Genomic DNA, 13,109 nt, shown 5'->3' on the forward strand with positions numbered 1-13,109 from the left:
GCACCGTATATAACCGGGACCTGCTCGCGCAGACGAGATACACAGCAGCACGCGATCCGACGCGCGCATGAGAACGCACTGACATCACTGCATTGGAGAAATAAATCAGACACAGCTCTGTGTCTTACTGCGAGAGAAAATTTATATTTATTTGTCTTTTATATTAGTATTGCATTAGTTGGAGTTGTTGAAGGTTTATAGGGGCGTCAGGATGGAGGCGACGCGAGCGTTATGGATTCTCAGCTGCGTTTGGATCTCATGGGTTCAGGGTTCGAGACTCAAGACGCCAGCGTTACCCATCCAACCTGAGAGAGACCCGATGATATCCAAAGGCTTGTCCGGTAAGAGCGCGTTTTAATGATGAAGGATTTGATAATCTCTAGAAAATATGTTTGCAGTGATCTCAAGATCTCTTATAATGCAATTTTCCAAAAGTTATCATTTATCTTAGTAGCTTTTTGTAAAAAAAATAAAATAAAAAAAAACTCTACTGATTGCATATGTTTTATTTTAACATCTGCGTTTTGCTATCTGGATTCATTACATATGCAAATAGTTGCTTCTCTAAAGTAAAAGACAAAATTATTTGGCTGCAATTCGAGACTTTACACATTGCATAAAAAACTTAAAAACTATACCTTGCATTGAGGGAGCATTTGCTACTATAACTTTACAAAAGTCTTAAAAGATCAAACAAGATTGTTTGCAAACATAGTGTTACAATATTTAACAGCAACATGGTTTTGAAAACAGAAACTTTGATGCAATGTGGTCTTTTTTAAGCATTTCTCTTTTCATAGTCATGTTAAAGTTTATTCATGCGTCTTTGAGCATGTTTAGTTTAACAATAAACTGTTTAATAGTCTTGCTCTATAAAGAGAATCTGTAAACTGCAGCTGATGATCACGACCTCATTTCAGATACAATAAACGTCTTAACTCCAAATTTACTCGAATCTCTCATTCGCTCGTCAAAACAAAACAGAGGAAATGTTTTGGTTACGAGTTCTGCTGTCCGGTGTGGACTGAAGAATCATATGAAGCGCTTGTTGATGTTGAAATCAAGTTCAAAAACACAAACACACGCTCGGGTTCATCCTGCGCATACAGCCGAATCTGTGTCAGCTCTCACATTGGGATGTTTATGGTTTCAGGCTGTTCTTTCGGTGGACGCTATTATTCTCTGGAAGACACATGGCACCCGGACCTCGGCGAGCCGTTTGGAGTGATGCACTGTGTTATGTGTCACTGTGAGCCGGTAAGACACAAACACACACACATGCACAAACACATACTTTAGCATTGTGTTGATCAGATGTATAAGCGTCTCTCTCTCTCTTTAAGCAGCAGAGGAGTCGGCGTGGGAAGGTTTTTGGGAAAGTGAGCTGCAGGAATATGAAGCAGGACTGTCCTGAACCAACCTGTGATGATCCCATCTTGCTCCCGGGTCACTGCTGTAAAACCTGTCCAAAAGGTAACACACACACACACACGCACAGATGTTTTTCTACAGCTGGTGAGACTGAACACATGGAAACAGTGTTTTGGAATGCTGTAAGACTGTAATACAGGAAAATGTGTGTCAGGAAAACACTGAAGCGTGTATGGAATGATGGAAACATTTGGCCAGCGCTGTTTCTCGTAGACAGATGGATGATGGATGGAGAGTTTGGATTAATATTATGTTGTTAGAGCTTAGCCAGTTGGTCCGGGTTCAAATACAGGCATACCAAACACTTCTTTAGGTTAAAGGTGCAGTGTGTAACTTTTAGAAAGATATATTGACAGAAATGTGATATAATATGCATAACTTTGTTTTCAGTGCTGTATAAAGACTTATGTTATGTTTTTATTACCTTCGAATGATGCATTTCTATCTACATACAGTACACTGCGTGTCCCCTTACGGAAGTCGCCATTTTGCTCCCCCACCCTAAATGTCACTATGTTAACCTCAATGCTTGACTGGTTACTCTCTGCTGTTAAAGACGACAACATTTTTGTCCAAAATCGGCCACCGTAGTTTCTCTATGTTTTGCGAAACCTCACCTCTAGATGCTACTAATTTTTACACATTGCACCTTTAATGCACAGGTTACTCTTTTGTGCATTGATCGACGTTACCCAAACCAAAAATGACAAGCAGTTGTGCTATATCATGAATATAGTCATGGCAAAATGGTCATGGAATTTCTGGTATATCATGGAAGGTCTATTCCAGAAGTCAGGGAATATCAGGGATTTTGTTTGTCGCTTTAAGTTTAATTTGCATTTATCAAAACGACGTTAAGGAATGAAAGTCAGGGAAAATTTGGCTTATAGTGGAAACTGGAAACCCTGATAATTTATGTAGTACCGTATGCTCAAGAGTTTAAACATTGGCTCTATTGTGTGGTACCCTCTGAAAGTGATGCAGTGATGTCATTCTAAATTGATGGTTTCCACGGTTACAGGTGACTCAGAGAGAAAAGAGGCGGAGTCTCTGTTTGAGTTCTTCCAGGAGAAAGATGACGACCTGCACAAGTCGTACAACGACCGGTCCTACATCACTTCTGAAGACATGAGCAGCAGAGACAGCAAGACAGGTAAGAGACTTTCTGCATGTGTGATGATGTCATAACCTAACACGTGTGACATGAGGAAGTAAAATGCAATCAACTTGATTTCTTTCCCCTTTAGAATTTGTGGCGTTGTTAACATCTGTGAGGGACTCCTGGCTGCCGAGCTCAAGTGGTGTCGCACGAGCCCGGTTTACACTCACTAAAACCAGCCTGACGTTTTCCATCACATACCAGAGGTAACACAAACAAACACACACACACGTGTGATGAGGTCATCGGTCATACCCATCTCTCTCTCTCTTACGCCAATAATTCATTAATACTTGTTTCTGTCATTCAGGATGAACAGACCCAGTGTCATCTCATTCCTGGATTCTGATGGAAACACAGCGTTTGAGTTTAAAGTTCCCCGGACAGACACAAATATGGTGAGCACAACGTCTGTCTGTCTGTCTCGACTGTAGTGTCTTGTTGATAATTACGTCAAAATATATAATTCTGTTTGTGTGTTTTCAGATCTGTGGAGTTTGGAAGAATCTGCCAAAGTCTCACCTCCGTCAGCTGGAGGCGGAGCAACTCATTGTATCCATGGCAACCGAGGATAACAGGAAGGAGGAGCTAGAGGGCAAAATCATCAAACACAGAGCTCTGTTCGCAGGTGTGTGTTTACTAAATCTGTTCATCTGTGATGATCAAGTTCACGGTTTAGATGTTAATGTCCTGCTGTTCGTTGTCCCACAGAAACGTTCAATGCGATCCTCACTTCTGAAGAGATGCATTCTGGGATGGGCGGCATCGCCATGCTCACGCTCAGTGACACGGAAAACAACCTGCATTTCATTCTTATAGTTCAGGGACTCATTCAACACGCAGAGAAACGTAAGGACGTGCACAACACACTGAATCTGTAATTCATGACATTTCAATTGAAAGATGAAAAGCTAAATAATTTGATTGTGGTTTATGTTTAGCATCTGTGAAGGTTCCAGTGAGGGTGAAACTTTTGTACCGACAACATCTGCTGAGAGAAATACGAGCAAATATCTCTGCTGAGGTGAAACACACTGTCATTTTTACTGTTTATAACATTTTATCTTGAGGAAATCATCAGAGAGAATCATGTTTGTGTGCTTATTTTAGTCTGTAGATTATAAACTTTAAAGGGGACATATCATGAAAATCTGAAAATCTTCATGATTAATTGCTATAATTGGGTCCTCAGTGCTTCTATCAACCTAGAAAATGTTAAAAAAATCAAGTTAAGTAACTTAGTTTTGGTAATCCATTCTCTGCAAGCATGTGAAAAAATAGCTCATTGAAATTTGGCTCCCCTTGTGATGTCAGAAGGGGATCTTATTATAATAATACCGCCCCTTAATCTGCACTATCCAACCACGGCACTGCCATTTAGTGCAGAGAGAAAGAGAGAGAAAATAATTGACAGCACTTGAGTTGTAACAAACCACCATTATGGTGATCAGTGTTTGCATCATCATCAGCTCAATTGCATTTTAAAGGACACACCCAAAAACAGCACATTTTTGCTCACACCTACAAAGTGGCAATTTTATAAATGATCTGTGGGGTATTTTGAGATTAAACTTCACAAACATACTTTATTTGATATCTTTAAAAAGTCTCATAATTTGACCCCTTTAACACAGTATATTCATGCTTTCTGACACCTGTTTCTATGTTTTTGTGTATAGGACTCAGACTTTGCAGAAGTTCTGTCAGATCTGAACAGTCGGGAACTCTTCTGGTTGTCCCGCGGGCAGCTGCAGATTGCCGTGGAAACCGAGGGTCAAAATCCCCGTCAGATATCCGGACATATTTCTGGAAAGACGTCATGTGACAGTGAGTCATTTTATTTAATAATCAATTTGTTTGACTATGGTTTCATCCACACTACACTACACATGCGTACGGTCCACCTCAGAGATAACGTGAAGTGATATTTGTTTTCTCTGGCTCTTTAACTCTTTTCCTGCATATGACGGATTTTTACGGCAATCCATATTTCCGCTATTAACCACTAGGTGTCGCTCTTACACAACTTATAAAACACTGAAACATCAACTGATCCAAAAACAGTAAAAACTTGTGTATGTTTTGACAATCCCTCTGAATCTGATCTCTAACAAAAGTCTTTATACAAAAATGCAGTTATCTCATCTTTTTGCTCAAAATTTGGTATTTTTGAAAAAACCTACCCATATTTAAGAGGTGATAACAAGAAAACAAATGAAGATAGGATGAAAGTGTTTTTATTGAAAGCAGAGGGTCTGTTTTTTCATTTGATATATTATATGTTTAAATATTTAGAGAAGAACATTTTCTGGAAGGCATTAAACTTTTATGAAAATCATAAAAAATACTGGCGCTGGCTGGCAACTTTTGTTTAAAACCACTGGCGGGGAAAGAGTTAAATACATAGCAGTCCATCTGTTCGAGTCTCGGTTTGGGATTTATTATGTATTATATTTCATCTCTGTGTCATGCATTAATCATTTTGAGGATTTCTGAAGCCAGAATTTAATTTCCAGTCGTATCTGGTTCATGATCGAGCTTGAGAGGTCGGACATGCGAGAGAAGTTCACGTCATGTAGGATTAGATTTGATATTTCGTACTTTAAGTTAAATGCGGATTCATGCATGTGTTTAACTCTCATGTTCACGGTCACATACACACACACACACACACACATATACACATACACGCACGCACACACACATATACACATACACGCACGCACACACATATACACATACACATGATGTGATGTGTAAAGAATTTGAACCCGTACGATCCCATGTTCCTCACGCTCTGACCTACACGTCTGTCTCCCTTTACTCCAAACCCTCCTCTCTTCTTCTCTCTTTACCTACTGGTTGGTTTTTATGGGATGACATCATTCCTGTCATGACCTCTGACCCTGTGTGAGTTCATATGGGTTTAATTGGTTACCGTATGACATTGAATCTCTCTGGACTTGACTGTGTTGTTTCATCTGACGTTTCGTGGATTTATTTTCTCTTATTCTCTGGCACACACATTAAGTTATTTAAAGCAGTTGTATCATTATTGTTCATTATTCAATTTGGAAAAATGACAATCCGAGAATATTTCTCATGTTTTCAATCATAATTTAACTCTTCGTCATTCTTCATCGTCTTTGACATACACATATAAACAGACTGATTTAACACGGATTTGCCAATTACTTCTGGTTAGTGTGTAAGAAATGTGAAGTAATCTCTCTCTCTCTCGCTCTCTCTCTCTCTCTCTCGCTCTCTTTCTCTCTCTCTCTCTCTCTCTCTCGCTCTCTTTCTCTCTCTCTCAGCTCTTCAGAGTGTGATGTCCAGCGGTTCTGCTCTGACTCCGGTGAAAACAGGCGGTGTTGGGTCGGCTGTCTTTACTCTTCATCAGAACGGCTCTCTGGATTATCAGGTAACACACAGATACACACACACACACTCTTCATCTCTCATCTCTTCATCACTATATAAACTCATTGTCTCTGATGTATCACACAGGTTCTGGTGGCCGGTCTGACCAGCGCAGTGGTCGGTGTGACGATCGAGATGAAGCCGCGGCGGCGCAGTAAACGCAGTGTCCTGTATGACATCACAGCAGATTACTCTCCAGCGGGCGAGAAGGGCAGCGGGCGTGCGATGGGCGCCTGCGGGCGTGTGGAAGCTCGACACATTCACATGCTCCTTCAGAACGAACTGTTCATTAACATCGCCACGTCCGAACACCTGGAGGGAGAGTTACGCGGACAGATTCGCATATTGCCATATAACGGATTGGACGCACGACGTCATCGTAAGAAAAACGCCTGATATGCACTTGATACATATAATCACATGACATATATTGCCTATGTTATTACGAAATAAATGCACATAGATTATTAAAATGAAGTTTTCTGTTTTTTGTCTCTTCAGAGCTTCCAGTTCCTCTCGCGGGTCATTTCGTGTCTCCTCCGGTTCGGACGGGTGCTGGAGGTCACGCTTGGATCTCTGTGGATGAACAGTGTCATCTGCACTACGAGATCATTGTCAACGGCCTCAGTAAGAGCGACGACGCCTCTATAAACGCCCATCTGCACGGATTGGCTGAGATCGGTGAGATGGACGACTCGGCCACCAATCACAAGAGACTTCTCACCGGCTTTTACGGTCAACAGGTAAACAAATCAACAGAAATGAAGATGTAAACAAAAACAGCAGTGCAATAAAGTAACAAACTGTAATGTAAACGATGCTGTGATTAAAACAAAACCAAAGCTGCTCTGTATTATCTGTTAATTCACACCATTACACATGTTTAATCTCTCAGGCTCAGGGTGTGTTGAAAGACTTAAGTCTTGAGTTATTGAGACATCTGGATGAGGGTACAGCTTATATTCAGGTCAGCACCAAAATGAACCCAAAAGGAGAAGTAAGAGGACTGGTGAGTACACGCATATATTGTTAATCTCAAAGCAACTTACTTTTATGTTAAATAAATGTATATAAATAAATGTTTTGATTTCTTCTGCATGTTAAATGAATTTCTCTTTGTCCTCAGATTCATGTTCCTAACAGCTGTGAGTTTGGCTCCCGCGGTGAGGTCGTGGAGGAGGTGGAGTTCGATGACCTTGTGTTCGTCCGTGACCCAGCGGAGGTGAAGAAAGATCCACACACGTGTTTCTTTGAAGGAGAAGATCACGCACACGGCTCACAGTGGACTCCTCAATACAACAACTGCTTCAGCTGTACCTGCCAGGTAACGCACAGACACAGACATATACTCACACACATACTCACACACATACTCACACACATACTCACACACATACTCACACACATACTCACACATATACTCACACATATACTTACACATATACTCACACACATACTCACACACATACTCACACACATACTCACACACATACTCACACACATACTCACACACATACTCACACATATACTCACACATTTACTCACACACATACTCACACACATACTCACACATATACTCACACATATACTCACACACATACTCACACACATACTCACACATATACTCACACATATACTTACACACATACTCACACATATACTCAAACATATACTCACACATATACTCAAACATATATTCACACATAAACTCAAACATATACTCACACATATACTCACATGTATACTCACACAGGTGTGTCTGTATCTTTCTGAGTGTTTATTTCTCATATCAACTCTTTTAATGTCATGCAGAAGAAGACGGTGATCTGTGATCCTGTGATCTGTCCTGTGCTTTCGTGCCCTCACACTATTCAACCTGAGGATCAATGCTGTCCAGTCTGTGATGGTGAGTCTTTCTCTTTACTTGTCTTTATATGGTTATATACAAGTTTATACAATTGAGGATATACTATTTAAGGCTAAAATTTGAATTTTCATATTAATGCCTTCCTAACGGTAATCGTTCTGTTGATTCATAACTTTAATGAGTCGTTTTGTATAACAGCACCTGCTAAATGCCTAACGATTAATTGCAACTAATCATTTGTTTTTGCCTAATACATTTGTGTGTGTTGTGTGTAATTATTATTATGTACACATTTTTTGCATGTTTATATATACAAAATAATTACACACAGTGCACACACATATATTATGCAAAAAACATTTTTTATTTTGAATGTGATTAATCGCGATTAATCTTTTGACAGCTCTAGTGTATTGGGTATAATAATGATGTAAATATAAATACACACCACAAATGCATGTATAATTTTAAGAAAAAAATATTTATATATGAAGTATTCATTTTTATATATAATAATATATCGATTAAATAAATTGTACACAGTACACACGCATATATTATGCAAACAAAAACTTTTATTCTGAAAACGATTAGTTGCGATTAATCACAATTATACAGCCTTAGTGATTAGTAAAATGATTATTTGCATTGTAAACATAATTTGCTTAGACTATGGTATAATGTTGTGTTTAATGTAACATGTTTCATTTCTGTTTTTAGAAAAAAAAGAAGCCAAAGAGAAAGCTTTAGTAGAAAAAGTGGATCAATCCAATCAAGAAGGTAAGAAATTGTATATATCTATATGAATGTTGTGAATGTTACATACACAGTGTTGTAATCATATAATAAATGCTTCTCTTTGGTTACAGGTTGTTATTTTGAAGGTGACCAAAAGATGCATGCTCCAGGAACAACATGGCACCCCTTCGTACCTCCCTTCGGGTACATCAAGTGTGCCGTGTGTACCTGCAAGGTGAGTTTATCACGTTCGTTCTGAGTCTGACGCAGGCTTTAGTTTTTATGAACATTAGCAGCTAACATAGTTTTTTTGTCTTATCTCAGGGTTCCACAGGTGAGGTTCACTGCGAAAAGGTGACCTGTCCGGCACTCACCTGCAGCCGACCAATCAGACGCAACCCCTCCGACTGCTGCAAGGAGTGTCCGGTGGAGGACACGCCCCCTCTGGATGATGATGAAATGATGCAGGCGGACGGCACGCGGCTCTGCAAGTTTGGTAAAAACTATTATCAGAACAGCGAGTACTGGCACCCGAGCGTGCCGCTGGTGGGAGAAATGAAGTGCATCACCTGCTGGTGTGATGTGAGTTTTACGTTTTTTGGATTGGATATTTTTCTGGTTTTGTAATAACAACACGACTAACCCGTCTCTTCTCTTTATCACAGCACGGTGTGACGAAATGTCAGAGGAAACAGTGTCCGCTTTTGAGCTGTAATAATCCCATTCGGCGGGAAGGTAAATGCTGTCCCGAGTGCATAGGTAAGATCTGATGCTCAGTATGATGTCTGAAATTAAATAATTGCATTTTTATTTCATAACAGCTTGAACTCATCTTTTGTCTCTCTGCCCTGTTTGTTTCACAGAGGACTTTATGGAGAAGGAAGAAATGCTGAAGATGGCAGAGAAAAAGAAAAGCTGGAGACACTGATGTCATATTTTCTGAAAGTTTGAGAGATCAGGTCGACACGAGTCGAGTGACGGGACGCCTGCCGAAACATACCAACCTTAACACAAGAAATAAAGGGAGGAGCTTCAGAAGAGAAAGAGAGAGAGAGAGAGAGGAGGACGAGAGTTTGAGAGGAGAACAGATTACAGCTGCTGGATTTGGTTTATTTTTGTACAGCCTTGGTGCAAAACATCAGACGTTTGTACTGAGATTTCACGCACAAACATATAAAGTTACTTCACCACAGTAAACTTGGTGACAGATTGTATACACAAAAGCTTTCAGCATGACACTCAAACCTAAGCCAATCAGAAAGACTGTTGTGATGACGTCTGATTGGAGATTTGCTCTGTGGGCAAGTGGGCGTGGTCTAGACGGCGCTGTTCCGCCTACTAACGTCAGGTGTGTTTTTTTACGGTCGCCGGCATGTAATAGTTTATGGTTTAACTTTTAGTATTTTGACGGCTTTTTATGAATAATGTCTGTATTGCATATTTATTAATTATGATGAATAAACAATAAAGTTGTTAAAAATTTATGTTGTAATAAACAAAGTGTGTCGTGTTGTATTTTTCTGTTCTCCTAGTGAGACGAGATGCAAATACAATGCAGCTGTTTTGCTCAGAAATCAGATAATCTTTCTCACTGTTCTAATCATGTGCATGCTTCATTCTGGATGCAATGAATAATTCATGAATTATACAGACCCAGATGTAACAGCACTGTCTAAAGATGATAGTTCAAAGTCCATTTTTTTAGGTCTATATCTGGATTAAACCCCTAGAGAATTATGTGCTCTGACTCTGAGGTCAAATATGATGCAAAAATTTGTTTAATAATTTTATATAAATATTTTGGTTACACTTTACAATAAGGTTATTTGTTAACAATTAGTTAATACATTAGCTAAGATGAACTAACAATGATCAATAATTTGATTAATTTAACATTTATTAATGTTATAAAAGCAAGCATTGTATACCCCATAAGACTAAAAAATATATTTTTTAAATATATTCAAAAATATAAAAATGGCCCGAAAATTATTTGCTAAAATATATTTTGAAATATGTTTACAAAAATATATTTTTCATCAATATATTTTTGGCCTCTTTATTTGTATAGTTTGAAATATATTTTAAAAATAAATACATTTTAAAGCTTTAAAAAACATGTTAAGCCCTCCATATATTTCAATCCAAAGAAATATATTCACGTCGCAATGGAAGAAAAACTTTGTTGCGAACATGTAAACAGTTTTAAAAAGGTTAAAATTAAAGAAGTTTTAAACTTCAAAAACATACTTTACAAAAATACCTTATTAAATATATTAAGGTAAAGAATACATTTTTGCCAAATGGGATGTAAAATTAAAAATGTATTTGCTTGCTCTTGAAATACATTTTGAAATATATGTTGATATATGTAGGTTAAAACTAAATTTATCTTTTATATATTTTTAACTGAGCATTACTTTATAAAAAATTTTTTTTAGCATATATTTAATATATATTCTTGGCCAAATAAATGTATTATTTGCAATATGGGATGTAATGGTTAACATTAATGAATGCACCATGAACTAAATAAATAACATTGACAATAATTAACATTAATACATTAATTAATAAATGTTCAGAAACTATATTGTTCACTGTTTGTTTATGTTAGTTAATGCATTTAACAATGTTTACTAATACAACCTTATTGTAAAGTGTTACCAATATGTTTATAGGCTAGTTTTTAAAAATGTAGACTGCAACATTTCATTTAGATCTGCTTACATTGCATCAAAGGTTTCTTTTTATTTGCTGTTTTGCAGTGTTGATCATTACAGCCTATCACAAACATCATGTAAATATTGAGTTTTTCATTAATGTGTAAAATAGCAATAAAATCATTCATAAACACTTCTCATTTTGTCTATATAGTTTATATGGTGTATAAAAGGTTTTAATGTTTAATTGATGTATTTATAATCATTATGATTACAGTATGAAGGGTAGGTGTACACACTGTGCCCCCATAAAAAAAAATGGTGCATAACCCCCCAGCACACGTGGTCTTGGGAAACACACAAAGTTGGTAATAAAGTCACACCTGCAGGACTCAAAGACATGTAAAGGTTAAAGGTCAGCAATGAAGTGAGGTACACTTCTGTGCATGTTGGGTTTTAATGTAGGACATCTGTACACTGCAGAATAACTTTGTCCTTTAAACCGAGTGCAGTAAATCTTTATAGAAATGGTAATGATTTCTCTTTTCACAGCACTATTGGAGCAGATCTTTATAGAGAAAACCAACAAAACCTCATCACTGTTAAAAAAAACCTCAGTTTTACTCTGTTTTTCTGCATTGCACTCCAAAAGAATTGTGGTTTGAACCCATAGCCCAACACACACACACACACACACACACACACACACACACACACACACACACACACACACACACACACACACACACACACACACACACACACACACACACACACACACGTTGTAACTTTACTGTCTGGTAAGGGTGATCAGCGGTCATCGGCCGTCTTTCCATGGCAAATGTAAGTTTCTCCTCACAGAAGCAGACTGAAGAGTTTTCTCAACATGCCTTTGACTCACTCCAGGTGTCTCACTTAATGTTTTGTGTGTGAATCGGAGAAAACCACAGGAGAAACAAGCTAGACGATTATTTTCCACCGGCGTCTGAATAAAACCAGCTAATAGATTTGAACAGAACACATTAAAACTTCTCTCTGTGGTTTTACATTCTCAGTCTGTGATTCATCTAACACTGTAACATTAAATTAATGTGTTATTTCTCTTAATGCAAACTTACACTTACAAAAAGTATGGTTTTATCTACAGTTAAAGGGACACTCCACTGTTTTAAAAAAATATGCTCATTTTCCAGCTCCCCTAGATTTAAACATTTGATTTTTACTGTTTTGGAATCCATTCAGCTGATCTCTAGGTCTGGCGCTAGCACTTTTAGCATAGCTTAGCACAATCCATTGAATCTGATTAGACAATTAGCATCGCGCTAAAAAATAACCAAAGCGTTTCGATATTTGTCCCATTTAAAACTTGACTGTAGTTACTCATTCTGGCGTAATAATCAAGAACGTTGCAGCTGTACCATGGCTGCAGGAGGCGCAAGGATATTAGACAGCAATCGAAAAAAGTCCCCTTAGTATCTTTCAATGGCAGGGGACTATTTTCAGCTCTGCGTAATATCACTACGCCTCCTGCAGCCATGTTACAGCAGCAAAGTCCCTGATTATTACGCCAGTTCCTAGACATATCTGCCTAGAAAATCACAACTTTTAATTTTCTGTCGGTCTTAGTAAACGATGTAACTACAGAAGAGTCGAGTTTTACATAGAAAAACTATCAAAACTCTTTGGTTATTTTTTTAGGCGCGATGCTAATGGTCTAATCAGATTCAATGGATTGTGCTAAGCTATGCTAAAAGTGCTAGCGCCAATAGTGAAAAGGAGCATATTTTCAAAAAAAGTGGAATGTCCCTTTAAAAAAAAAAAAACATGGTTA

At 38.1% G+C, this 13,109-nt stretch overlaps 1 protein-coding gene across 2 annotated transcripts; it reads left to right on the forward strand.

The window, feature by feature from the left end:
- Nucleotides 1-56: 56 nt before the first annotated feature.
- Nucleotides 57-10,079, forward strand: chrd (chordin). 2 transcript variants are annotated; one of them, XM_065280321.1, is made up of 21 exons: nucleotides 57-341; nucleotides 1,154-1,257; nucleotides 1,344-1,473; nucleotides 2,453-2,584; nucleotides 2,679-2,796; nucleotides 2,901-2,988; nucleotides 3,077-3,218; nucleotides 3,302-3,439; nucleotides 3,532-3,614; nucleotides 4,270-4,417; nucleotides 5,905-6,011; nucleotides 6,098-6,389; nucleotides 6,512-6,753; nucleotides 6,906-7,019; nucleotides 7,137-7,334; nucleotides 7,823-7,916; nucleotides 8,598-8,657; nucleotides 8,747-8,850; nucleotides 8,940-9,197; nucleotides 9,281-9,374; nucleotides 9,479-10,079. In XM_065280321.1, the coding sequence occupies exons 1-21, from the start codon at nucleotides 212-214 to the stop codon at nucleotides 9,541-9,543; spliced, it is 2,841 nt and encodes a 946-aa protein (XP_065136393.1). In that variant the 5' UTR covers nucleotides 57-211; the 3' UTR covers nucleotides 9,544-10,079. The 2 variants fall into 2 exon arrangements, with proteins under 2 accessions (XP_065136393.1, XP_065136394.1); XM_065280322.1 differs by having other exon boundaries at nucleotides 1,347-1,473.
- Nucleotides 10,080-13,109: the final 3,030 nt, after the last annotated feature.

Source organism: Paramisgurnus dabryanus, chromosome 8, assembly GCF_030506205.2.
Source record: "Paramisgurnus dabryanus chromosome 8, PD_genome_1.1, whole genome shotgun sequence".
Lineage (NCBI taxonomy): Eukaryota > Metazoa > Chordata > Actinopteri > Cypriniformes > Cobitidae > Paramisgurnus > Paramisgurnus dabryanus.

Coding starts and splice junctions, on each gene's coding strand:
- chrd (XM_065280321.1), top strand. CDS start 212: ATGGAGGCGACGCGAGCGTTATGGATTCTCAGCTGCGTTTGGATCTCA. Junction 3,219..3,301: donor ACACAGAGCTCTGTTCGCAG/GTGTGTGTTTAC, acceptor GTTGTCCCACAG/AAACGTTCAATGCGATCCTC. Junction 8,851..8,939: donor GTGCCGTGTGTACCTGCAAG/GTGAGTTTATCA, acceptor GTCTTATCTCAG/GGTTCCACAGGTGAGGTTCA.